General features: G+C 42.2%; 1 protein-coding gene across 1 annotated transcript; it reads right to left on the bottom strand.

Moving 5' to 3' along the window:
- Positions 1 to 5: 5 nt before the first annotated feature.
- Arcn1 (archain 1) lies at positions 6 to 27,393 on the bottom strand. Its single transcript, XM_028866402.1, has 10 exons — positions 27,261 to 27,393; positions 18,916 to 19,179; positions 17,196 to 17,375; positions 16,860 to 17,065; positions 15,119 to 15,283; positions 7,862 to 8,027; positions 7,033 to 7,180; positions 6,500 to 6,608; positions 3,514 to 3,718; positions 6 to 1,868 (listed from the first exon to the last, which is right to left on the bottom strand). The coding sequence occupies exons 1-10, from the start codon at positions 27,261 to 27,263 to the stop codon at positions 1,779 to 1,781; spliced, it is 1,536 nt and encodes a 511-aa protein (XP_028722235.1). The 5' UTR covers positions 27,264 to 27,393; the 3' UTR covers positions 6 to 1,778.
- Positions 27,394 to 27,803: the final 410 nt, after the last annotated feature.

Genomic DNA, 27,803 nt, shown 5'->3' with positions numbered 1-27,803 from the left:
TCCAGTAAACATTTTATAATACTCTTTTATTTGATTAAAGAATTTGCCTTCGTTGTGTACAGTGGAATGTTATATTCCCTATGTATTTTACAGGGTTACAAAACGTCTCTCATTTTAAATATTACCCCAAAAGTAATTTCAGAAAAAAGTCTTTGTGAAATTAAACTTGACTTTAAAAATCATAGGGACAAACAACTCTGAAATACAACTGGATTAATAAGATTTCTTGTCTACTTAACTACATGACAGACTTCTTATCCCAGTCCCCTTCCTCAGAAAACCTCACATGAAAACCAAGCTGGAGATAAGGATTCTTCCCTGATGCAGTTTAGGGGAAAGGGAAAGGCCAGAACTTTCTTTGGCAAGCATCCAGCCACAGCCATTTTTGTGTGACTGCTTCATGGATAGTATACTCTTGCCATGGAGGGCCAGCTGTTCAGAACGAGAGCCTGCTCTCCAGCCACCTGAGAGTGTGGAGGTCATCTACTGTAATTTTCTGCTTCCCATTACTGGTGTCTACAGCCTTGCAGCAAAGGATCATCCAACCTGCCCACCCAGTGCAATGCTTGTGGGACTGGCTGATCCAGCCTCCATTAAAAAGGCAATGTCAATGCAGCTGAGAAACAATTACTACATGATGACACAAAAAGGTTGAGAGAAGAAAACAGGATTTCAGAAACAGGGACAGATAGGCAGGTGAGGTGGAAGGAAACGGGGTATATTGGAGTAAGCCCTCTGGACATATCAATATAATCCCTTGTCTCTCAAAGTGCTACCACTCTAACGGTGAAGATGGGGTCTCCTCGGTGGTTCAGGTCTAATGGGGAATGGCACAGACTCCTCACTAGCCTCATTTCTGCTGGAAAGGAGACTGACGAAGAGCATCTGGGAAGAGCAGGAGGAGGAGGTGGACATGAGGAATCTAAGTGGACGGCAACACCATGAGTGACTACTATACAGTAACTGCCCCACATGTGGTGAACTGGAAGCTGGGTAGCTCTGTCAGCAGACATGATTACATGTGGAAATGGATGTAGCCATCTTATTAGGCATCCTGAAAAGGTGTGTCCATCTGCAAGCTGCTTCTCAGCTACCTTTCATATTGACAGGAGTGGGATTCACAGCACTGCTTCTAACTGGAAAGGCAGGTCTTACAAGGGAACAACTTGGCAAAGAAATGGAACAATGGATGGACACAGGAGAGGAAATAAGACAACCTTGTATTGCAACTTCTAGACTCTACATCCCATAAGCAGTTCACTGGTACTGTCTAAAGTCAAGAATGGGCTAGGTAAACTTGTTCTAGGAGTACCGAACACAATACCTACAAAGAGATGACCCCAGCGCATGACTGAGTGTACTGAAAAATAAACCGAAAGGGGTATGGAAGATTCAGATCTATAGAGAAAACTTTTTAAAACAAAGTATGAAATAGAACTACATTTAGGGATTAAAGTCAAGGGGAAACTTATATGAAGGCAGAAGAGGTGTTTACGGGACATTCCCTGGAGAGCTTGCTTTCCTACTGGCCAGTAAAACCTGCAAAGAAATCAGCAACCTTTCCCTTTATGTTAGTGTCGTTTCTTTGTCAAAGAATGTCTCTGTGACACCAGAACGCTGGGGGAGTTGAGGGTCCTTGCGCGCGGAGGATGTACACTGTATCAGGAAAAAAGGGGGTCTCCAATGGCTTGTAAATTTGGAAAAAGTCTTCAGCCACTTTTGGCTTCTTCGTTATTCATCTGAAATTCTTCCTTTTCGGCTTTCTTCCCTTCTTGGTATTACAGGATTTCGTATTTGTCCACTAAGAAAGTGGTCTCTGTGGAAAACCTGACGGGGCTGTTTCCATCTACCTGGGTCACTTTGGTAACCTAGGAAAAGAAAAAGAATGTGATAAGAAGAAAGACGGTGAGTCCACAAGATGTTGACTACGTTTCCATTAGAAAATTCATCGACTTCTCTAAACATGGCACTGAGAGCAACCTAGAAATACTAACAGGCACTCAGTCACACTTGCAGCTTGTGGCAGCATCTAATCTGCTCTCCAGAGAAAAAACACTGCTGTAGTACCACAGAGCAGCTGCCACAGGTCAGGTTCAGAATGAGTGGTGAGGCCCAGGGCTGCCACACAAAACCCAGGGAAGCCAGACATTCTATAAGGATGATCGGTTAGCATTCTGACCCCAAATGCAGTGTGTTACCTCTCCTGCATTAGCTACTAAATCTATTTCTGTCGCTTGTATCCAAAGCCCCACTACACGGCAAGGTTTTTCTTTTCTTTTTAAACTTCATGTATGTCTTTATGTGTCTGGTACCAGCAAAAGCCAAAAGTGGGCATTGGATAGGCTGGGACTAGAGTCACAGATAGTTGTGATCCATCATGTGGTACTGGGAATTGAACCCGGGTCTTCTGGAAAAGAGCACCCAATGCTCTTGACCACTGAGCCATCTCTCCTGCCCCAGAACTAGTGTTGTTGTTTTCCTCCTCCTCCTCCTCCTCCTCCTCCTCCTCCTCCTCCTCCTCTTTTTTTCTTCTTCTTCTTCAAGACAGGCTTTCTCTGTGAAGTGCTAGCTGTCCTAGAACTCACTGTGTAGACTAGACTAGCCTCAAACATAGAACTCAAGAGATCCACCTGCCTCTGCCTCCTGAGTGCTGGGATTAAAGGCGTGCGCCACCTAGCTTAAGACTAGTCTTTTCAGGGCTGGGGAAATGGCTCATGATGGTTAAGGGCACTAGCTACTCTTCCAGAGGTCCTGAGTTCAATTCCTAGAAACCACGAGATGGCTTAGAACCATCTGTAATACAGATGCCCTTTTCTATCATGCAGACGTACAGAATAGAAAGAGCACTCATATATATAAATAATTTTTTGTTTGTTTCTCAAGACAAGGTTACTCTGTGTAGCCTGGAACTCACTCTGTAAACCAGGCTGGCTTTGAAATCAAGAGAGGTCTGCCTGCCTCTGTCTCCCTAGTGCTGGGATTAAAGATGAGTACCACCATGTCCAGCTCTGAATTATTTTTATGTGTGTTTATTTATGTGCTTGATGCCTGCAGAGGTCAGAAGAGGGCACTGGATCCAATGGAACTGGGGTTACAGACCATTATAAACAACCATACTGGTGCTGGGAACCAACCCAGGTCCTCTGCAAGAACCGAAAGTGCTCTTTAATTGCTGAGCTATATCTTTCTAGCCCCTACAAAAAGAAAATTTAAATGTATTTAAAAAAAAAAAAAAAAAAAAAAAAAGGCCAGGAGTGGTGGTACACGCCTATAATCCCAGCACTCAGAAAGCTGAAGGGACACCTGGTCTACACAGCAAGTTCTAGGCCAGTCAGGGTTACATGGTCAGACCCTGTTGTAAAATGGGGAAAAGAAAAAGAAAAAAAAGAAATGTGATGAGCAAGTCAGAAATGGAATCTGCAGAACACATCAGCTTTGATTTTTGCCTTGACATGAAACTATCAGACACTTGCTCTATCTTCCCCACACCTGCCCCCTGTTAGAGCAGAGTACCTGTATGTTGCAGTAATTTTTTTTGGAGATGAAGGAAACTTGAACAGGGAAGAAGTCATTGGGCTGCCCAGGAATGCTGAACTCCAGGCTGCCACTCTTATTTTTGGCATCAATCACTGGCAGACACCACTCCAAAGTATTTCGCCGACTGTCATGTCGATATTCCCCATCAATCTCACCAATCACTGGTGCACCAACACCCGATCTGTCATGAGAAACATCTGGTCATTGTAGTTATCTAGAGCTCAGAGAACTCCAACAAGGAAAGGAAAACCAACCTCAAATTTGATCAGCTGGGCAGTGGTGGAGCACGGCTTTAATCCTAGCACTTGGGAGACGAGGCAGGTGGATCTCTGTGAGTTAGAGGCCAGCCTGGTCTACAGAATGAGTTGCAGGACAGCCAGGGCTACACGGAGCAACCCTGTCTCAAAAAACAAAAAAGCTGGTGATGGAGAGATAGCTCAGAGGTTAAGAGCACTTGCTGCTCTTCCAGAGATCCTGAGTTCAGTTCCCAGCAATCACATGGTGGTTCACAACCATCTAAATGAGATCTGGTGCCCTCTTCTGGTGAGCAGGCATACATGTGGGCAGAACACTGTATACATAATAAGTAAAAGAAAAAAAAAAAAAAAGCTGGGAGGTGGTGGCACAGGTCTTTAATCCAGCACTCAGGAGGCAGAGGCAAATGGATGGATCTTTATGAATTCAAGGCCAGCTTGGTCTACAGACAGAGCTAGTTCTAAGACACCCAGGGCTACACAGAGAAACCCTGTTTTGGGGGGAGGAGGGGAGTATGTATCTCAAATTCTGCCTCAATTTTTCTAAAAATTATGCTGCTTAGTAACTTCAAGGATCAAAGCCCTAACTCCTTGGCTAAGGCTATCACTTCCTTTGTATAAAAAGATATCAGAATGATAGGCATTTAAGACATAGCTTTGGGCGCTAATTAGGCCTGGGAGCTAGCAGAGAACTGAGACTGCAAATGTCTAAAAATGCTTTCATTGTAAAAATCACTTTATGGTTTGCTAGCCTGTTAAGGACTTCTGAACAATGTGCGTCTTTAAATAACAATGAAAAATAAAGCAGGTTGATAGTATGGGGAGACTTTGCATACCAATAATCGAGGTGTAATTGGATTTTTGAGAACATACTTTACTGAAGCCAATGCTAGTAAGTTTATCTGATTTATGATCTAGTGAATTATTTGGTAAATGAAAAGTGAAAGCATGCCAACAAAGTCTGGCCAAAATAGAAATAGACTGGAAAAAGAGGCGCACACAGTTGTTTTCGGTCACAGAAGAATCAGGGCTAGTTAGGATGTACTTTGCACTCCCACAAATGGCTGACAGGCAGTGTCACCTACTCCTACACATTCTAAATTTACCCTCTTTTAACTCAACACTCAGTGCTTACATTAGGAGCAGGGTAAGGAAAACAAAGCCTACTTTAACTCTTTCCCATCAACTTTACAGTGCTCATTCCTTCTCTGCTCCAATTCCAATTCTGACTTTTAATCTGATCAGCTCTAGATACTGGGGTAAAACGTCTCCAAAGATCTCTTCTCCAGGCCACTGCAAAACTGAACAAAGACACAGGAAACCACCATAGCCACAATTACAGAGCAGCCAGAGGCCTAAAAACCATGGCACCCTAAAATAGTCTAGTAAAATAAATCTCAACAGAGTTCACCTGTCAGCAATACCCAAGTCCTACCACTCTCCAAAGTAGCCATTTATTGTTCTGGAGGAACAACTGACTTGTGAAGTTGGTCACCCTATTATTTTACTTCTTACAAAATAGGGTCTTTTTTTTTTTTTTTTTTTTTTTTTTTTTTTTTTATAGCCTTGAAATTGTAACTCTCCTGTCTCTAACTCTCAAGGACTGAAACTACAGGTGTGTTGGTTAATCCTATTAATGGGGACACTGGTAATATAGCATATTTTTTAAAAATGGAAATAAGAATGACTAAAATTAGATTTGACCAAGATAAATCCCCCAGTAATCAAAGGAAACAAAACTAGAAATTAAGTATCATTTTGTTGCAATAAAACTGAGGAATACAACAATAGAGATACTCTGATTCACAATTAAATCCTCTATTTCCTTGTAGCAGTGGTTGAGAGGTAGAGGAGAAAAGCTGAGATGCACTGTTGAAGTAATGTCAGTGCACACTCTACTGGGAACGTATAAGGAAGCAAATTTAAGGCACAGAATACTTCCAGAGGACCCTAGAGAATATGCCATTGAAATATACATCACTGGAACTAAAACTTTGAGCTGTATGTGTGACAGGAATCCTGTTTGCAATAGGGTCTCATTCTGAAGCCTAGGTTGATTTGAAATGCAAACTGGAGAGGATCCTCCTGTTTTGGTCTCCCTAGTGCTGGGATTAGTGTTTAAGCCACCACAAATAGCTTGACATGCATGTCTATCTTGCTGTGCTGACAGTTTCCTAGGTGTATACATGTCAAAACTAACTGCACTGCTAACATCACCCTGGCAGGGTTTCTCTATGTGTAGCCCTGACTGTCCTGGAACTCACTGTATAGACCAGGCTGGCCCCTAACTCAGAGATCCTCCTGCCTCTGCCTCCCAAGTGCTGGAATTAAAGGTGTACACCACCACATCAAACACAACTTTTTTTTTTTTTTTTTAAAGAATCAAGTATCAGCCATGTCTATTAGCTGTAAACCTAGCTACTCATGAGACTAAGGCAGGTGAATCACAAATTCAAGGCCAGCCTGGATATTTAGTGAAACCCTATCTCAAAACAGGTAAAAAGGACTGGGAATGTAGCTCAGTGGTAGAGCTCTTGCCATGCTTAAGCCCCTAGGTTTAATCTGCATTACTACAGCTGAGAAGAAAATAAGCAAACATTTCAGAATGGATATTCAGTCAAGTACTGCCTCTATTATTTATCCCCCAGCCCCAGAAACCAGCTCTAAACCCACGAAGGGAAGAGGATTATTAGGAGAATTTCACTTACGGCAGTGGGATGGTGATGACCACATCATTGAGCTCTAAATTATCTTCCTGTAGTTCATACTCTATGTTGACATCACAACCATTTCCACTTTCAGAGGGCCAGCAGTTAACTGAGAAGAAAAACAAGGCCATAACCCCTCAGTTTTAGAAATAGAGTAGAACTGCTTCTTGGCCTTGGGGCTAAGATCAAGAGGTTGGAAGAGTGGAAAAACGTTAAGTTGGCAAATACCAGCTAACCGACAACTGCGGGTCTATAGCACCCTAATGTAAACTACACACTGATGGTTCAAAACCAGCTGTAACTCCAGCTCCAAGTGATCTCACGACCTCTTGCGGCCTTCACAGGCACCTATTCATCGGTGCATACGTTCATGCACACACACATACACATAAATAAAACCTTTAAAAAATTAAAATGATTAGTTAAACTATCCCAAATGCAGCAGCAGCAATTCCATTCTGAAGACAGTCACTTTGCCAGAAAGAACTTGCCATGTCAATGAAGAGAAGAGCATGCCCGTCAGAGGCACCTACTTGTCAAGGGAATAAAAGATTCCTCTGTTGTCTGCAGTCTCCACTTTAGTACCCCTACGTCACTGTTGACTGGAAATGACTTCTCTGGGTTTTTCAAGCCAATCAGAGACTCTGCAGTGAAAAGCTTTTTATCCACATTTGGATGGGTCTGAGAAAGAGAAAAGAAAGAAATCTGAAGTTCAGAGTGACAGGTGAATGGGGCCAACAAGATGGCTTAGTAGGTACTTGCTAAGCCCAATGACCTGAGGTCAGTCCCTGGAACCCACAGGAGGAGGAGAAAACCAACACTCTTGAAAGTTATCCTTTGACCTCGACACACATGACACATGTATGCCCATACAGACACATATATACAAGCATACAGAGTAAATAAATAAATGGACTAAAAATAAATAGGAGGTTGAAATGCAGCCCAGTTGGCAAAGTACTTGCCTACCATGCATGGGGCTCTGGGTTCAACTGCCTGTAACCCTAACACTCTGGAGTTGGAGGTAGGATTAGGACATTAGAAATTCAGGGTCATACTCTGTCACACAGACCCCTCTGGGCTTATATCCTTATATAAATAGGATTCGTAATAAGTTACAATTCTTTTCAATTTTGTGGAAAGACGTGCCTTCTATAAAGACTTAAGATTTTAGACCAGAGGTACACAATAATACCTCATCTCAAAAAAACCCTGAAGGCCAAGGCTATCCAGTTGAGTATAACGCTAGCTCGAGCAAGAGTCTGTGTTCCATTCCCAAGACTGCAAAACAAACAACCCCAGAAAAAAGACTGGGCTAGGTAGACAAAGTCTAAATACTCAATATAAAAAGCCTCTACACACCTGTAGCTGCACCCCTTTCTTATCTTCATTTTCTACATGAAGACGAATCCGGCCAAATTTGTCATCTGAGATCCTAAGCATGATCATGCCATGCAACTCCATATTCTGTAACCCTCCATCTCTCCCACAGGTTAGTGTGATCTTTTCTTCAATCTTCATATGCACACTATAAAGGAAAAGTTTTGTCAGAAACATAGAAAGTAGGCTGGAGATGTAATTAAGTAGGTAGTGTTTATCTAGCATGCAACAAGAACTGGGTTTGATCCCCAGCTCCATATAAAACCAACTGTGATGTTACTGCTTTGGTGCACTTGGGAGGTAGGATTGGGAGAATGGTTCAGGCTACCCTCGGCTCATGAGCTCAAGGCCAATCTGAACAATAATAGACTTGGTTTTTGTTTAAAAAAAAGGGGAGAACGGGGCTGGAGAGATGGCTCATTGGTTAAGAGCACCGACTGCTCTTCCAGAGGTCCTGAGTTCAATTCCCAGCAACCACATGGTGGCTTACAACCATCTGTAATGAGATCTGGAGCCCTCTTCTGTATACGTAATAAATAAATAAATAAATCTTTAAAAAAAAAAAAAGGGGGGGAGGCTGGCGAGATGGTTCAGATGTTAAGAACACATACTACCCAAGTTTGGTTCCCAGCACTCCAGCTCCAGGAGATCCAATGCCGCCTTCTGGGTCCTTTTTTACCGGCACTGTGTGCACATACCATCACCCTCCCCAAATACAAATATATACGTAATTTTAAAAGATTAAAAATAAATTTTAGAAAGAAAACAAACCAGAACTCAATGTTACTCTGGAGTATAATAGTAATTAGCCTCAATGAAAGCTTTATACTCCTTTGGGGTCAACAAGATGGCCCAGTGGGTAAAAGCACAGAGCTTAGAGACCTGAGTTCAATTTTGGAACCTACAGTGGGAAGAGAGAACCAACTTCAAAAAGCTGTCCCCAACTTTCCATACTATACTGTGCATTAGTGGGCCCACAGTTACACACACACAAACCATTTTTAAAAAACAGACTTATGCCGGGCGGTGGTGGCGCACGCCTTTAATCCCAGCACTCGGGAGGCAGAGCCAGGCGGATCTCTGTGAGTTCGAGGCCAGCCTGGGCTACCAAGTGAGCTCCAGGAAAGGCGCAAAGCTACACAGAGAAACCCTGTCTCGAAAAATTAAAAAAAAAAAAAAAAAAAAAAAAAAAAAAAAAAGACTTATTTATTCATTAGGTGTTTTGCCTGTATGTATGTATGTATGTATGTATGTATGTATGTGCACTACCACATGCATGTTTGATGCTCGAGGTGATCAGAAGAGGGCAACAGATCCCCTGGAACTGGAATTAAGGATGGTTGTGAACCATTAATGTGGTACTGGGAATTCAACCAAAGTAATCTGCTAGAGCAAAAAGTGCTCTTAACTTCTGAGCCATCTTTTCAGCCCCACAAACAATTTTTCTTTAAAAAAGCTTTATACTTTTGATCTAGCAAGTCCTTGTGGTGGTTACAGATTAACACTTTGCTGGCCATGGTGTTTGCAGACTCTTATTAGTCCTTTCCAGAATTTATTGTAAAGATAAATTCTCATGCATGAAACAACACAGTATTATCCACTAAAGAGTGGTTATAGTAGCAAAAGTTTAGATGTCCACCTATATGGGGGAGGAGAGGGTATGTATACAAATGAATATTATATAGCTGTGAGAAAAAATAAAGGAAAAAACCTTCATCATGAAATCATGTTCAAGTAGACAGGGTGAAACAAGCCTACAATCTGAGCACTAGGGAAGCTGAAGCAGGAGGAGTCTCACAAATCTGAACATGGACTACTACAGTGAGTTGCCACATGTTTCAAAACAAAAGGAAGAAAAGAGACAGTAATGTTCAAAATTAAAAAATAAAATTTAAGATGGGTGGTGGTGGCACATGCCTTTAATCCTAGCACTTGGGAGGCAGAGGCAGGCAGGTCTCTAAGTTCAAGAACAGCTAAGACTGTTACTCAGAGAAACCCTGTCTGAAAAAACCGAAACCAGACAAATGTACAGAAATCCATTACTCTGTAAGCAAATTAAAAATATAATAAAGCCAGGTGTAGTAGTATATCCTTTTAATCCCAGCACTTGGGAGGTGTAGGTGGATCTTTGTGAGTTTGAGGCCAGCCTGGTTTACATAGCAAGCTCCTGACCCTGTCTCAAAAACAAACAAAAAACTTAATTTTTTGAAAAGGAACTTGAACACTGGTACTTTGTAAAGGTGGATGATACTTCCTCTAGAACACATGGGCTATTAAATAAAAATCTACCTCCCCCCCAAAAAAAAGCCAGGTGGTGGTGGCACACACCTTTAATCCCAGCACTGGGGAGGCAGAGGCAGGCGGATCTCTGAGTTCGAGGCCAGCCTGGTCTCCAAAGCGAGTTCCAGGAAAGGCGCAAAGCTACACAGAGAAACCCTGTCTTGAAAAACCAAATAAATAAATAAATAAATAAATGGTTATGTGGACAAGATCAAGCCAACAAGATTAGTAAACATTTTGGCAAGCAGCAGTGATAGGATTCAGGGACTTACAAAAGGAAAAATTATAAATAAAAAGGAGAGGTCATGAATGTGGAAGGAGGACATATTAAAGAGTGTCCAAGGGAAGTAAGAGTGAGAACTTAGGGGTGTGTATGATCCAGATACTGCGTATACATGTATTAAATTGTCAAAGAATATAAGGTATTCTAAAACATAATAAAATTTAAACAAAAGATACACTTTACCAATATTTACCTATTGTTAATTAATATCATATCCCATTTGGTTCATCATCTGTATGCTCATCCTCTCTCTTTAAATATTATATATATATACAAACACAATGATGTTCCCCCATGAACTACTAAGAAGGTGGTTATAAACACTGTGATAGTTTGAATGTAATTGGCCCCCATAATCTCACAGGGAGTGGAACTATTAGGAGATGTTTCAGTTGATTTCCTGCTGCCTGCAAGATATAGGACTCTTAGCTATTACTACAGCACCATGTCTGTCTGAATGCCATCATGATGATCATGAACTGAACCTCTGAAACTGTAAGCAAGCCACTCCAATTAAGTGTTTTACTTTGAAAGAGTTACTGTGGTCATGATGTCTCTTCACAGCAATAGAAACCCTAACTAAGACAAACACCTTTCACCTCTAAACACTTTATTCTTACTGTACTGTGTATAGTTTGGTATCAAAGTGCTTGCCTAGCATGCATAAGGATACTCCCTTATATAACCATATTAATGCCATCATTAACTTCATAAATTTATACTGAATTAATACTTCCATTCAGCCTACCAACAGTATGTCAGTTGTCTTGTTATCACAAGATACAATACAGGATCATATCCAGGGTAAAGCACTGCATTTAGATGACACTTAGTGACAAGTAAGTAAATTCGTATAAGTAAACTCTTGGGTTTTCTTCTTTTATACCTCCAGGAATTGAACCCAGTACCTTGAAATAGGCAAAAACTATTGAACAGCATCCTAGCCTGCAAATAAGTAAGTTACTTATTAACTATAATTTCGCAGGAAAAATCCAACTGAAAATCTCTAGTTGTGGTGACTTGAATGAGAACGACCTCCATTACATAAATATATTTGAATGTTTAGGCCACAGTGGTTCTCAACTTGTGGGTTGCAAGCCCTTTGGCAAACCTATATCTCCAAAAATATTTAATTTACAATTCCTAACAGTAGCAAAATTACAGTATGAAGTAGCAATGAAAGTAATTTTTATGGTTGGGGGTCACCACAACATGAGGAATTGTATTAAAGGGTTGCAGCATCAGGAAGGTTGAGAACCAGTGGTTTAGGAAGAATTAGGAGATACGGCCTTTGTTGGAGGAGGCGTGTCACTGGGGGCTAGCTTTGAGGTTTCAGAGGCACAGCAGGCCTAGTCTCTTTCTCTCTGCCCGATGTCTGAGGATCAGAAGATAAGCTCTCAGCTACTGCTCCAGCACCATGCCTGCCTGCCTGCAATGCTCCTCCCAACCATGATGATCATGAACTAACCTCCCCAAACTGTAGGCAAGCTCCTAATTAAATGCTTTATTTTATATGTTGCCTTAGTAATTGGGGGGGGGGGGGGGGGGGGGAGTGTTCAAGACAGGGTCTCTCTATGTAGCCTTAGCTGTCCTCAAGCTCACAGAGATCTGCCTGCTCCTGCCCCTGGAGTGCTGGAATCAAAGGTGTGTGCCACCACTGCCAGGCTTTTTTGCTCTATATAATTCAGACTATCCCCTCAGAAAGACACACACACACACACACACACACACACACACACACACACAAGAAAGAAAGAAAGAAAGAAAGAAAGAAAGAAAGAAAGAAAGAAAGAAAGAAAGAAAGAAAGAAAGAAAGAAAGAAAGAAAGAAAAGAAAAAAAAAACTAGCAGAGAGATGATGGCACATGACTTTGATCCCAGTGCTTGGGAGGCAGGGGCAGGCAGATCTCTCTGAGTTCAAGGCCAGCTTGATCTACAAATTCAGAACAGCCAGGATTGTCACAGAGAAACCCTGTCCCAGAACCCCACCCCCCAAAACAAAACAAAAACCTAACTCATATTCGTTGCTCTACCATATGAAATTTACATGGTTGGGAAGACTTTTCTACAAACACTGAATATTTTACTATAGAAATACGTAACAAAAAATAATCCTACTGCTATGGGCAATTAGTAGGTACAATCTATATATATCCTATGATAGAAATATGTGTCTATATACATGTGTGCCTAGTGCCTGGTGCACCATGCATATACCTGGTGCCTACAGAAGCCAGGAGAGGGCATTGGATTCCCTCAGAACTGGAGTTACAGATGGCTGTGATCCACCATAAGGGTGCTGGAAATGAACTTGAGTCCTCTGGAAAAACAGCCAGTCAGTGCTCTTTACCACTGAGCCATCTTCCCAGCTCTTGAATTATTTTTAAGCTAGGTGAACCACAGTGGCTATAAAGAATATTTTGGGCTCGCTCTTGTTTTTTTGTCTCAGCCTCTTAGATCTTTCCAGAAACAAAGGCTCTAGACTCTACAAGAGTCTGAATCTTGGGATTATGTAAGGCTCCACTTTACCTTCACAAGAGTCTGCTCTGTGCTTGAAGTAATATCACTTAGAAGAGTCTTAAGCTAGCGGTAGGAAAAAGTCTTAAATTCTCTTTTCTATGTGATGCTTGCTTAAAAGTATGAGGCCTCTAGTGGTTAAAAACATATTCTGCTTTCTCAGAAGACCTAAGTTCAGCTCCTAGCATCCATGTGGAATGGGCTCATAACAGCTTTTAACTCCAGTTCAAGAGGAATCCATTGCCCTCTTCTGGCTTCTGTGGGTACCTGCATTCACACATGCACAGACCAATACTCACATAACTTAAGCATTCTTTTTTTTTTTTTTTTTTTTGAGACAGGGTTTCTCTGTGTAGTCCTGGCTGTCCTGGATCTCACTCTGTAGACCAGGTTGGCCTCGAACTCACAGATATCCACCTGCCTCTGCCTCCCAGAGTGCTGGGATTAAAGAAAGGCACGCGCCACCACCACCTGGCTTCGACATAGTTAAAAAAAAACAAAAAAAACAAAAATAAATCTTAAAAGAAAAAAAGCATGAAGTCTCAGCTTTTCTCAAAACAACCAAAATAGCACAAGTAGCTCAGTGAGTGAAGAGATTTATCTAGCTGTAACTGTTCAGTTCTAACGGAACACAAAAGAGTAAACAGTCCCCTTTACACACAGCTAATAGAGGTGTCCTTCCCGAATCATCTTTTCAGCTGACCTCAAAGCTATCAGTAACAGTAGGTCTGGTTAAGGACAAGGAATTTGGGTCTTGATTATATGAACCTGATTAACCTATCACTTAGAAAAACATCAACAACTGTTTCAGTCCTGAGATAAAAGACAAATCAAATTATACTGAATTCAAATACTTAAAGGACAGCATGTTAATTTCCTTTAAAGACCTTTACAAACTTTAAAGGCTGATTCTCCTTTATAGTTTTAATTAGGGGGGAAAAAAACAGGACAAAATATGGGGCTGATGTAGCTTTAGCCCTGTAATTCAAGTTCTTTTTCTTTTGAGCTAGGTTCTCATATAGCTGAGGCTGGCCTTGAACTCCAGATCTTCCAACTTCCACCTCCCAAATTCTGGGATTACAAGCACATACCAATGTGCCATGCTTAAGAGACAACCTACACAGTAAGCATAAAGTTACCTTTCCTAAATTAGCCAATAAAAGGCAAGTTCTAAACTTCAAAGGAAATAAATGGCTGTGAGTTTTCATGTTTAAAGTGGGGAAAATATACCTTAAGTTAGTATCTGGAATATGCTCTAAATAAAAAAAATCAATAAAAGTTAAAAGGCACAAGAATATGCAACTAGGAAGTATGCAGCCCAGGCAGTGGCAAACAGTGCACTCAGCATATGTAAAGAACACATACTGCTATTCTAGAAGAGTCCCAGCACCCACATCAGGTTAGCTCACAACCACCTGTTGTGTTATTTTCAAAGTGGGGAGAAGTTGTCAAACCATACAACAGGGCCCATGTGGGAGGTTTACTGAGGGGAGGGGAGTGAAGGGGCAGAGACAGGTCCCTGAGGAGGAAGGAAGAGAGAGATGGGAGGTGGACAAGGGCCCGTCTTTTATAAGGAAAGGTATCAAATGCACACAGCGGGTGCTCTTAGTGGCTGCAGCTGAGGATGTATCCTGTCAGGACCCTAAGGACGGGCCAGTACAGGTGCCTAATGCTAACACCTCTAACTCCAGCTCCAGGGCGGTCTACACTTCTAGCCTCTTCGGGCACTTGTACTGTATAAACCCACACACAGACATACACATAATTAAAAATAATAACAATAGCCAGATATGGTAGCACATATCTTTGATGCTAGCACTTGGGAGGCAGAAGCAGAAGGTTCTGTTGTGAATTAGAGGCCAGCCTGGTCTACACAGTTGAGTTCCAGGCCAGCTAGGGCTACATAGTGAGACTCTGTCTTGAAGAAAAACAATAACAACAACAAAAACAATAATAAATTTTTAAAAGGACAATTTTTTCCCTTGAGACAAGGTTTCTCTGTGTTACAGTTCTGGCTCTCTTGGAACTCAGAGATCTGCCTGCCTCTGCCTCCCAAGTGCTGGGATTAAGGCATGCACCGCCACTGCCACCACCACCCAGCTAAAGAGACAATTTATAAAAATTATACTGTTTGTTTTTGAAGAAGTCAGTCATTATTACCTTTCCATATTAATGGGTGGAGCATGCACTTTGGTTGCTTCCGAGGCACGTTTCCCCATATTAGAAGACATAATAGTTTCACCTTCAGATTTCAGTTTGTCCACAAAGTTATCTACTTCCTTTCCTTTGGCTCCAAGTTTCAAAGCCTTGCTGGGGCCTGAAGGTCTAAGAGAAGAGTACAAAAATGTACATACATGATAGAAACACAACAAAGCCCCAAACATTAGTTAATAGCCTTCTACCACAAAGATTCCTCTGAAGGAATGTGAAGATCGGAGGAGGAAAGCCTGTTCCCTAGTGCTGGTGGACAATCAGAACACCGATGGTGCAATATAAACCTGCACAAATGGACAGCCATTATTAATATGTAAGCATCAAGTACCCAATACCAAAGGTATAATTTTAAAATCATAAATGATCTGATGAAATTAGCATCTTCCAATCAGATAAATATGACTATGCACAAAAAAATTTTGCATGTAATTTCATACAGCCCAGAGATTCTTCTTAAACATTTAAGACTGAAAAACCATATTCTGGTGCTAGAGAGATGGCTCAAAGGTCAAGAGCACTTACTCTTAAAGAGGTCCCAGGTTTTGTTCCCAGCACACACATGGTGGCTCACAATCATCTCTAACTCCAGTACTGATGTACTCTCTTGACCTGTGTGGGCATCAGGCAGCCATATGGTGCACATACATACTACATGCAGGCATACAAATTTAAAAAAAAAAAATCTATTTTATTTTTTAAATTGATATTCTTTTCTTTTTCTTTCTTTCTTTCTTTTCTTTTCTTTTTTTTTGGTTTTTCGAGACAAGGTTTCTCTGTGTAGCTTTGCGCCTTTCCTGGAACTCACTTTTTAAATTGATATTCTAAGGGCACCTACTGCTCTTGCACAGGACTTGGGCTCCATGCCCAGTACACATAAGGCTTCTCATACCTGTCTATAACTCCAGTTCAAGATGATTTGACACCCTCTTTTGGACTCTCAAATTATCAGGCAAGAATATAATGAACATACATATATTCAGGCAAAGAAGTCATACACACAAAATAATCTTTAAAAAGAAAACTCCAGGGCTGGAGAGATGGCTCAGAGGTTAAGAGCACTGACTGCTCTTCCAGAGGTCCTGAGTTCAATTCCCAGCCACCACATGGTGGCTCACAACCATCTGTAATGAGATCTTGTGCCCTCTTCTGGCCTGCAGTCATACATGCTGTATACATAGTAAATAAATCTTAAAAAAAAAAAAAAAGAAAAAAAAAAAAGAAAACTCCAGGCTGGATGGTGGTGGCGCACGCCTTTAATCCTAGTACATGGGAGGCAGAGGCAGGTGGATCTCTGTGAGTTCCAGGCCAGCCTGGTCTATGAAGTGAGCTCCAAGACAGCCAGGACTCTTACACAGAGAAACTCTTGTCTCAAAAAAACAAAAGAAAAAAAAAATCCATGTTCTACAGACCATTAAAACCCCCTCTGTCCCCAAATAAGACAAATGTCGTAAGAAGTGAGAAAATCATGGCATAATTTATAGAACTTTCTTTTAAATAAAACAAAAAATAACACAGATGTCTCTTCTATGCCTATCTTTTATGTCTCCAAATTTAGTATCACAGCTTACTTCATTAAGTCTCTCATTATTTACAGCCAACTTAGAAACCAAGTATCACTCCCACGAAACACACACATGCAGAGCCTTCCTCTGCATCCTAGGGTTGCTGGTAATACAGTAGACCATACCTGGCTGGTGCAGGGGCCACTTTTGGTTTATCGGTCTCAATGATTGTCTCTGTGATCATGGCTGCTGTGCTGCCTCCAGACACTGCAGAACTACCAAATCCCCCAAATCCTGGTGCTTTTTTGCCCTGTCTCTCTGCATCTCTTCGGGCCTGTTGTAATTCCTTTGCTTTACGCCGCATCTCAGCCTTAGCTTCACGTTCTTGAGTCTATGGAACAAGACATACTTGTTTGTAGTTTTCAGTACAGCCTACCTTAGCAAGCCAAACCAGGAAGATCAGATTAGTGAAGGCTAAGAGAAGGACACTCAAACTGGCAGTCTCAGAAGGCCTCACTCACCTCTCTGACTGCTCTGAACACTTTCTCCTCATGAGAATCCATTTCTGTGAAGGTTCTGATCTGTGCCAAGTTAACATTCTCCCTATATCCCAGGGCAACAATTTCATCAAAAGCAAAAATCAAATCAAAACAGTGCTCAGATATTTCATTTTCTTCTAAGGCGCGGCAATATTCAGGAATCTAATCATGGACAGTAACAAAAAACAAAGATTATTAATTTCATATCAGCTATGTTTCCAAGTCTTATCTTTTAAACATACATATGAAAAACAAAGCACTTGGGAGGTGGAGGAAGGAGGATCAAGAGTTCAAGGTCATCTTCAGCTACACAGCAAGTTAAGACCTGCCCAGACTACATGAAATCTGTCTCAAAAAAACAAAACAAAACAAAACAAAACAAAACAAAACAAAACAAAAAACCCCTCAACTAACAGATCAAACAATGGGACTGGCAATGGCTCAGCAGTTAAGAGCACTGGCTGCTCTTCCAGAGGACCTGTGTTCAATTCCCAGCACCCACAACTGCTTGTAACTCCAGGGGATCTGACACTCTCACATAAAATATGGATGGACGCAAAACACCAATGCAGATAAAATAAAAAATAAATCATTTAAAAAACAAACAGAAACCTCAATCCTTTCTTAGCTTCTAGTCTTTCCTTTAAGACTTTAGGGCCTACAGAGATGGTTCAGTGGTTAAGAGTAACAGCTGCTCTTCCAAGAACCCAGGTTTGATTCCAAGCATCCAGGGGGCAGATCTCTTGACTCTAGTTCCAAGGGACCTTATGCCCTCTTCCAACCTTCCTGGGCACCAAGCGCATATATATATACATACAAAGCAAAACACCACACACACAAAATTTAAAAAAAAAATTAAACTAGATGTTGGCATAAAGTCTTAGGGTGCCTGTGTTTATCTGTATCAGTAGTCTTAATCTAAAAAAATTTTCCAAATCTGGGCATGGTGGTGCATACCTTTAATCCCAGCACACAGGAGGCATGCACATTTTTATGAGCTCTAACCTGTCTACCACAGAGAGCTCCAGGCCAGCCAGAGGTACATAGTGAGACCCTGTCTACACACCTACAGACAGACAGACACACATACACAGGAGGGTGGAGGTCCAAGCAAGTTTCTGAAACACAGACATATTAAATTAGTTAAGAACTGGGGGATATGAAGGACTGGAGAGATGGCCCAGCAGTTAAAGAGCACTGGCTGCTCTTTCAGAGGACCAAGGTTCAATTCCCAGCACCCATATGGCAGCTCACAACTGTTTGTAACTCTAATTCCAGGAGATCTGACACCCTCACACCAATGCACATAAAATAAAACCAATTAAAAAAAAAAAGAGCTGGGATATGAAAGAAGGATTGTGCATTCTCTTCTGGAATACTTACAGCCTAGGAAGATACCCAACAAGTGGCTGCAAATGAATAAAAAGCTGTATGGGATGGGGTGTAGCTCAATGACAAGAGTGCTTGCCTGGAATACACAAGGCTCCAGCACTGCAAAAGAAAAGGAAGGAAGGAAGGAGCAAGCAAGCTTGCTTTCTTTCTTTCTTTTTTTTTTTAAATAGAAAAGGAATTGCATTGGTAAGTTGTTGAGATGTGGGTAGGGGTACAGAGTTCACAAATGTTACAATCAGCTATTTTAGAGTCAAAACTACTTTCAATGTAAAACAACACAAAGTCAAATCCAGGATTACAGGCCTCTTACCACTCTTGAGAAGAGCCTTAAAGTCTCCAAATCTTCTAAAATATTGCTGTTTTTGGTAGTGATCAATACCATGTACAGTTTCTCCATAGGTTGGTAGACATATCTTACACTCTCTGTTTCAACAAAAGTATGTTGTTTTCCAGTGTTCATGAGTTTTGGAAAAGCTGCCAATAAACCCTCAATCCGAGTGCGGGTCATCTCCACAAACTGTCTAGACACAATAGCCTTTCCCGCTTTCGTGCAGACCGCCGCTGCCAACAGCACCTGCCAAGAACACACGCGTTAGTAAGTACTCTTTACTTCTTCTTTACGCTGCTTGCTTTCTCAGCACTTCAGGAGAGCTTCCATACTCTAGCCCATTCACTGACATGCTTTCAAACTATACTTCACTGTTTCTTTAATTACAGCATGAGATTTATAAGACAAAGTTAAGGTAGAAGAAAACGAAGCAATTATTCCATAAATTATTCTAAAATTAAAAAAAAAATTTTTTTTTTGATTTTTTGAGACAGGGTTTCTCTGTGTAACAGTCCTGGCTACCTTGGATCTCACTTTGTAGACTAGGCTGGCCTCGAACTCACAGAGATACGCCTGCCTCTGCCTCCCAAGTGCTGTGATTAAAGGTGTGCGCCACCACCGCCCGGCTTAAAATTAAAAAAAAAAAAAAAATTAGTTAAAAAAAAAAAAAACTATAGCTTTGGCCTAGAATGTGCAAAAAGCAGGTTACACCACCCATACTACATACAAACACACATGGAGCACTCTCTCTCCAAAGTCTATACTCATTATATATATATATATATATATATATATATATATATATAGAGAGAGAGAGAGAGAGAGAGAGAGAGAGAGACTGACTGATCATGTATATGTGTGGGTGTACACATGTCACAGCATGCACCTGTGTGGAGGCCAGAAGACACCTTGAGGGAGTCAGTTCTCTCCCTCTACTATGGGTTCCAGGGATCAAACTCAGGAGTCAGGCATGGCGGCAAGTATCTTCACCAGCTGAGGCATCTCATCAGCCCTTTATACTCACACTCTTGAGTCAGTTATCACTCAGAGCTGGGTTGCAACCATACACAACAGATCAAAACTTTCTTAAAAAGTGTAGCGCTCTCGGTATCAAAGCAGAAGTCCAGTGAGGCAGACGAAAGGGTTATAAGAGCACCGCCTGAGTATGGTAGCACACGCCTAATTTCCACTCAGCACGGGTACTCAGCTTAGCCTAGATACCTGTCTCAGCCAAAGGAAACACAGGGGTGCATGAGAAGCCCCTGAGCTTCCTTTTCATTTTTACCTGGAATATGAAACCAATTTATTAAGTCTGAGTTGATCTGTCCTTTGATTAGCTTTTCCATCAGGCTCACCTTCTAGACAAGCAAACAAGCTGTGAAGTAAAAATCTACATAACCAGGTGTTTCACCTAAGTTTTGACACTGAGCAATGATTAAGACCCAAAAACCCTTCTGATGTCTCCATTTATTTCACAAAACAAATGCAGAAGGAAGAGTGGACCCTCAAATGCCAATAAGAAGAATAGGAAAGCTAAGCCATGTTCTAATGGCCTCTTTGGGAATACGGATCCAAGAGTTCACACAAGCAACAACAAAAGATTGATACATTTGGGAAGACTCACTGTTAGGATATAATCTTTTAAACAACAAACCCTGGTTAAATTTCTCAACTTTAAGGAAACCTGTCCATTACAGATAAACAATTTGAAAAATAAATGTCAATCAATTTAAACAAATATCTTCACAGTGGCAACGCTTCCATCTCTCAGTACTGAAAACTAAACCCAGGGCCTCTAGCATAATAGGCAAGCATGTTATATATCCCCAGCATTTTGTCTATTTTAAAGTTTTCATCTTATTTTATTACAGGGTCTTTCTAAATTTCCTGGCTGCCTTCAAACTTATGTTATTTCTTCAAAGCAGCTGGGATTACAGGTGTGCATCCATTTAGTTTCAATGTATTAGTAGTAGTTTTGTAATCAGTATATAAGGCTACAGTATCCAGAGAGAATACATGATCCAATCCCAGCACCTAGAGGCAGGAGAATTAGAAGCACAAGGTCATCCTGTTCTACACAGAGTTCAAGGCCAGTGTAGGCTACAAAAGACCATCTGAGAGGGGCGAGGGGAGAGAAGGAAAGTCAAAGAAAAGTTGGCTAGTTAAGGTATCTGGAAGAGAATTACGATCATGCTTATTTTTAAGCAGCAGAATAAAACAATTCATATTGAGCCAGGTGTGGTGGTGCATACTTTTAGTTCCAGCACTCAGAGACAGAGGCAGGTAGATAGGGCTCTCTGAGATCAAGACCAGTCTGGTCTATATATCAGGTTGCAGGACAGCTGGGGTTACATAGAGACCCTGTTTCAAACAAAACAAAATAACCCCCTCCAAATCCCCCAAGACTATTTGTTGTGATATTTTGATTGCATTCTGACAATAAAGTTTGCTTTGAGTCAGAGGGCAGAGCTAGCCAACAGCGAACCAAAATTAACTACAGAGGTTTTAGAGGACTGAGGACAGATAGGAGACAGGAAGTAATAAGGTGGGGCTGAGAGAGAATCTCAGCCCTTTTTGATGGAGGAATAGAAGAGATAGGAGGTCACTGGCGGCTTCTCCGCAGCTACTCTGATCATTCAGGTTCTTACCCCAATATGACTCCCAGTTTTTTATTGATAAAGAATAATTAGATAAATGCATCATCAATTCATATTGTAAAGTATTTCATTCTATATCCAGCACAAATAAGATCCCACCACCAAACAGATCTCTATTTTTACTGATTTACTTTAAGTGAACACTGCATTTTTCTCATGTGAAATCTCAAGAGCTGATACTATCATCTGCTCCACTTCTCAAGTAAGAACCAAAGTTTAGAGAAAGCTAGATTTAAGGGATTAATACAGTTCTCCTGCATCTCTGATTCTATTAACTCTATACTGAATTTACCTTATCAGCTTGGTGGTACCCAAGGCTAAGTAAGTGTTTCACCACTCATCTCCAGTCTGTTGTTTTGTTGTTCTGCTTTGTTGTGTTTAGAGAAGGTCTCCTTATGTAGCTCTGACTGGTCTGTAACTTTCCATTCTCCTGCCTCTGCTTCCTGAAAGCTGAGATAACCTGTACGTGCCACAATGTCATGATTTATTTTATACCTATTAGTATTACACTAGATTTATTTTATATCTATTATTATTACACTAGTTATCTCAGTGGTTAAGAGCATTAGCTACTCTTCTAGAGGACCCATGTTCAATTCCCAGGAGCCACATGGTAGTTCACAGCTCATTATAACTCCATTTCTAAGGTATCTGATAACTCTCTTTTGGCCTTACCTTCTTCTGGCCTTCACAGTGACCAGCCATGTACATGGTGCAGACATACAGGCAGCCAAAACACCCATACACAAAGAATAATTTAAAAAGAGAGAGAGTGACCCTATCCCAAAACAAACAAAAAATCAGTAGGGGCCAGGGTACCAGTGGCACAGGCCTTTAATCCCAGCACTTGGGAGGCAGAGGCAGGCAGATCTCTGTGAACTCCAGGACAGGAACCAAAACTACATGGAGAAACTCTGTCTCAAAAAAAAAAAGGGGGGGGGAGCACACCTTTAATTCTAGCACTAGGGAGGCAGAGGCAGGCAGATCTCTGTGAGTTTGAGGCTAGCATGATCAACATATCAGAGTTCCAGGGCTATACAGGGGAACCCTGTCTAAAAAACAAACAAACAAAAACTTGGTAGAGTTGCTGTGGAATAATCCTTCTGTACACTGCAAATATGTATTATTCTCATTAGCTAATAAAAAGCTGACAGGCCAGTAGCCAGGCAGGAAGCATAGGCAGGACAGCCAGACACAAAGGACTCTGGGAGGAGGAAGGGCAGAGTCAGAAGAGATGCCTTCCTGCCAGCCAGGCAGCTGCTGAGGAAGCAGGATGTGTAGAAAATGAGGTGACAAGCCATGAGCCACATGGTGAAGCATAGATAAGAAATATGGTGTAAGTGTAAGAGTTAGCTAATAACAAGTCTTAGCTATCGGTCGAACATTTATAAGTAAATATGAAGCCTCTGAGTGGTTATTTGGGAACTGGAGGACAGGAGAGAAATGTCCGACTACATAGGGTAAAATAATCTCTCAAACAGGAAAACTGTGAGACTCTATTTGAGTCATTCTATTAACCAGATAAAAGCAAATACGACTACTGAAGGAGGATCAAAGTTCCCTATACTAAATGTAGATAAACCTCAAAACAACTAGGATACAAGTTGCAGAGTCCATGCAGGTGACATGGTCTCCAATACTAATATAGCTAGAAAGGTTATTCTAAACAAGATAAATTTATCCTCTGCAAAATTAACACATCTTCTTAAATGCCTCAACATAGTAATGCTTCTCTTCATATATGCATTTACTGAAGTTTAGCAACCACTGAAATAGAGCGTATATTAAAAGGTAAATTCTCCTACCATGATTTTCATTAGTCTCACTATGTAGCTCTGGCTGGCCTGAAACTCACTATGATCAGAGGAACTCATAGAGCTCTGCCTGCTGGAATTAAAGGCATGCTATGACAGCTGACAACAGTTCAGTAGTTCAGCAGTAAGAGCACTTGCTGCTCTTGTAGAGAACCTGGGTTCTATTCCTAGCATCCACGCAGCAATGCACAACCATCTGTAACTCCAGTTCCAGGGGACCAGATATCCTTTTCTGCCCTCATCCAGACACCAAGCAGGCATGTGAAGCAAAACATTCACACACATAATATTTTTAAGAGTTAATAAAAAAGAATGAATAACTATGGTTCTCAAAAGCTTTTTGAGCCTAGCGGTGGTGGTCCATCCCTTTAATCCCAGCACTTGGGAGGCAGAGGCAGAGGCAGGCAGATATCTGTGGGTTTCAGACCAGCCTGGTCTATAGAGCTAGTTCTAGGACAGCCAAGGCTACCAAAGAAACCTTGTCTTGAAAAACAAAATAAAACAAACAAAAAACAGAAAAACAGGAGTTCAAGACCAGCCTTATCTACTTTAGAGTTTGAGGCCGGCCTGACTTACACGAGAACCTGTCTCAATTAAAACAAAGAGCAAGATCCTCTGGTCTCCACATTTACGTGCACATCCTAAAGAGAAGACAATTGTTTGGCAGACCAAACCATTTATTTTAAGACAAGGTCTCACTGTGTAGCCATGGCTGGCCTGGAACTCACCATTTAGGTCTGCCTCTGCAAAGTTAGAATTAAAGGTGTGCATCACCACACATAGCTCAAACAACTTAAATGTTTACATGGTTCCACTATACTGTCTGTACAGGTTTAATACATGGATCACTGGCTGGAGAGATGGCTCAGTGATTCAAAGTGCTAACTGTTCTTTCCAGAGGACCTGAGTCTGGTTCCCCAGCACCTACATGAGAAAGCTCACAACTACCATAACTTCAGTTCTAGGGGGTCCGATGCCCTATTCTGCACTCTGCAGAAGGCACTTACACACATGTGGTATACACATACACACTTATGATGTATTTTATATATATATATATATATATATATATATATATATATATATATATGGATCAGAAATACCTTGAATTAGGAAGTTTGCAGAATTAGGCTTCTGTTCTGCCTGCCACTAATTGTATAATCCAAGATAAGTCACTTGATTGCTTCTGAAATAACCCTAAAATATCGAGTTAACTTACATGAAACCAAAGTATCGTTGTGGTTTTTTGTTTAATCGGGTTTTGTTTTTTGGTACTGGGAATTGAATTAAGAACCTCTTACACCCATACATTATATCCAAACATTCACTCTACCTAGTACTGAGCTACTACTTCCACGCTTACTGGGTTTAAGTTATTTTTTTATTGTGCAAATGTATATATGAGCTATGTAGATGTCAGCAGACCTTTTGTGAACTGAATTGGTTCTTTTATTCTACCATGTGGGTCTTGGTGGTAAAACTCAGGTTTTCTACAAATGTTTTTAAAAAACAAAACAATAAAACCTAGGGGGCTGGAGAGATGGCTCAGCACTTAAGAGTACTTGTTGCTTTTGCACAGGACAGGGGTTCATATCCTAGCACACACATGGCAGCTCACAACAATTTGTAACTACAGTTCAAAGGATCCAATACTCTCTTCTGGCTTCTGCAAGCACCAGACACACATGTGGTACATATAAATGGACGCAGGCAACACACTCACACACAAAAAAAATAAATCTTAAAAAAAAAGACTGGGGAAATATTAAAGAGTTTGCCTTGCTCTACTAAACGAACACATGTAAAAATCAAAATTAAAAACATGGGGGCAGGGGACAGGCTGGGAAGATGGCTCAGTAGATAAGAGTGCCTCAAAGCTCTGTAGGCATGAGGACTTGAATTTGAATCCCATCACCTACATAAAAAGCCAGCCAGGCCGGGCGGTGGTGGCGCAGGCCTTTAATCCCAGCACTCAGGAGACAGAGCCAGGCAGATCTCTGAGTGAGTTCGAGGCCAGCCTGGGCTACAGAGCGAGATCCAGGACAGGCACCAAAACTACATGGAGAAACCCTGTCTCAAAATACAAACAACAATAAAAGAAAAGGTATCCAGGGCTGTAATGTGTAGCCTTGGCTGTCCTGGAACTTGATCTATAGACCAGGCTGGCCTCAAACTCACATAGATCCACCTGCCTCTGTCTTTGAGTTCTGGGATTAAAGGCATGAGCCACTACCACCCGGCCTATTCCTCAATTATCAATGAATTTAAAAAAGTTCCAAGAACATTTTAATAAACAAGATTTGATAAAGATTATCTGTATTTGGTTTCCTAAAGCTCTAATTTTAGTATTAAAATAACACACTCTAATATACACTATGAATACTCCCCAATACATAAAAAGAAATCACTATCCAGGCCAGTAGTGGTGGTACACACCTTAATTTCAATGCCGGGAAGACAGAGGTCAGCCTGGTCAACATAGTGAATTTCAGAACAGCCAGGTGGACAGTGAGAAAGTAAAGAATGGGGACTGGAGAGATGGCTCAGCAGTTAAGAGCACTTGTTCTTGCAGAGGACCTGGGTTAGACTTCCTGCAGCCACAGGGAGGCTCACAAGTGTCTCTAACTCCAGTTCCAAGGGATCCAACACCCTCTTCAGGTGGTGCACAGACATACATGTGGGCAACACGCTTCATATACATAAAATAAAAACATCTTAAAAATAGAAGAAAAACCATACGAACAAACAAAAACAACAGATATTAACCTTGTGGAACTGGGACTTGGGGTGGGTATATGGGGAATTTTGGAAATTTTATGTCTAATACCAAAACTTGGGGAAGCAAACCTACTTGCTGTATAATTCATACACCTGAGGCTGGAAAAGGAACTTCCAACCGTTTAAAGACCAAACACGAATCTCTTCTCTAACCAAGTTCTCAGTGAAAGAGGGTTAACAGAACTTAGTATGACAAGCACCAAATTAGTCTGTTAGGTCTTAGGTATTGCTTTCAGAACAAAAACATAAAATAAACAAACAAAACCTTCAAAAGATAAATCCCTAGCTGCTTGGGAACCGTAGAATCTCTTCTATTTCACGACTATCCAGATTTCAGTGGATAAAGCAAGATCTGGTGGAGTCAATTCTGCTTTCTCCCATGCTCGTCCACATCAATGTCTCCTACCTCGTAAGAGATGAGTACCCAGAGATAACGCCTCCGAAGGCCCCTACCAAGTCCCGAGTACAGCCCACCCCTCCTATCCCACTCAAGAACTCCCGATCACAATATGCCACCCGCGTGTCACGCCACCTGCACCGTAGTAGGTTCCTGGAAGACAGAAACCCTGTGTCGGTCACTCCGTTCCTCAATGTTCTACACACACCGGTCCAGCCACCAATGACACACGGTACGCGCTACCCCAGGACCCCAGACGCTTCGGGACCCCTGGGTCCTACCAACGAGCGTCCCAAGTTACTCCCTTCCGGGGTACCTACACTTCCCCTTTTTTTTAAAAAAACAAAAGGTTTTTTTAAAAAAAAAAAAAAGCCGAAAGAGACGCGGTGGTGACAGGCGGCGAGAAGCTGCCGCCGGGCCCAGCCTTGCGGAGCCGGAGCTCGCAGGGAGCCGGCAGGACGGGAGGGCGGAAGGCCCAGGCGACAACCCCGCGCCCGGGGCGGGGGGGTGCGAGTGCCGGGCGGACGCGGCGCCGCTGCCGGCGGAGGCCTGGTGGGCGCGGCAGCTCGCCCGGGTTCCCCCGGAGGCCGCGCCGAGCCCCGGCCGCCCCGCCAGCGGGGATCCGGGCGCGGCTCCCGCGGTCGGGGCCCGGGCGGCGAGAGGACCCGGCTCGGCGCTTACCATGGTGAGGCCGCAGGTGGGGCGCACCACGCTCTGGCTCCGCTGGGGCTCGGGCTGCGGCCCAGGGAAGCGGAGCTCGGGCCGCTCCGGACCTGCTGCCCCTGACAGGAGCCTCCGCCGCTTCGCCTCTTGCCAAGATGGCGGCCCCAAGCCACGTCTCCAACCGGAAGCGGCGCGGGTCAAAGGGCGGGGGGCGGGGCCGGCAGGCACCTCCTGGGTACCAGCAGGCTGCGTCCTCCGTTAGCCCAGCACTCGCAGGGAGTTTTGGCTGGGGTCCTGGAGCATCGTCATCCTTTTGTCCTGTCTTTGTGTTCACCTGCGTTTACTTGATGTCTCTGCTGACAGTTCATAAAGCCATTCCATGGAATACATAAAACAATCCGTGTGCGTGAGGGACTAGTATCCAGAATACATAAAGAATGTTTAGAACGCTACAATAAAGCCCGCATGGGGACCCCTCACCTGTAATCCCACCTCTCAGGAGTCTGAGGAGGAAGATCAAAAGTTGGAGTCCAGCCGCCTAAGCGCCAGTATTGAGTTAAA

This window comes from Peromyscus leucopus, chromosome 7 (genome assembly GCF_004664715.2).
Source record: "Peromyscus leucopus breed LL Stock chromosome 7, UCI_PerLeu_2.1, whole genome shotgun sequence".
NCBI lineage: Eukaryota > Metazoa > Chordata > Mammalia > Rodentia > Cricetidae > Peromyscus > Peromyscus leucopus.
This window is presented reverse-complemented; position numbering and strand designations above follow the sequence as displayed.

Bases quoted from the DNA above. Each gene is read 5' to 3' on its own strand.
- Arcn1 (XM_028866402.1), bottom strand. The intron at 17,376-18,915 runs GTAAGAGGCCTG...GTCCATGATTAG, and splicing joins TAAGGCTCTTCTCAAGAGTG to ATTCCTGAATATTGCCGCGC. The intron at 15,284-16,859 runs GTATGGTCTACT...CTCTTCTCTTAG, and splicing joins GTGGCCCCTGCACCAGCCAG to ACCTTCAGGCCCCAGCAAGG.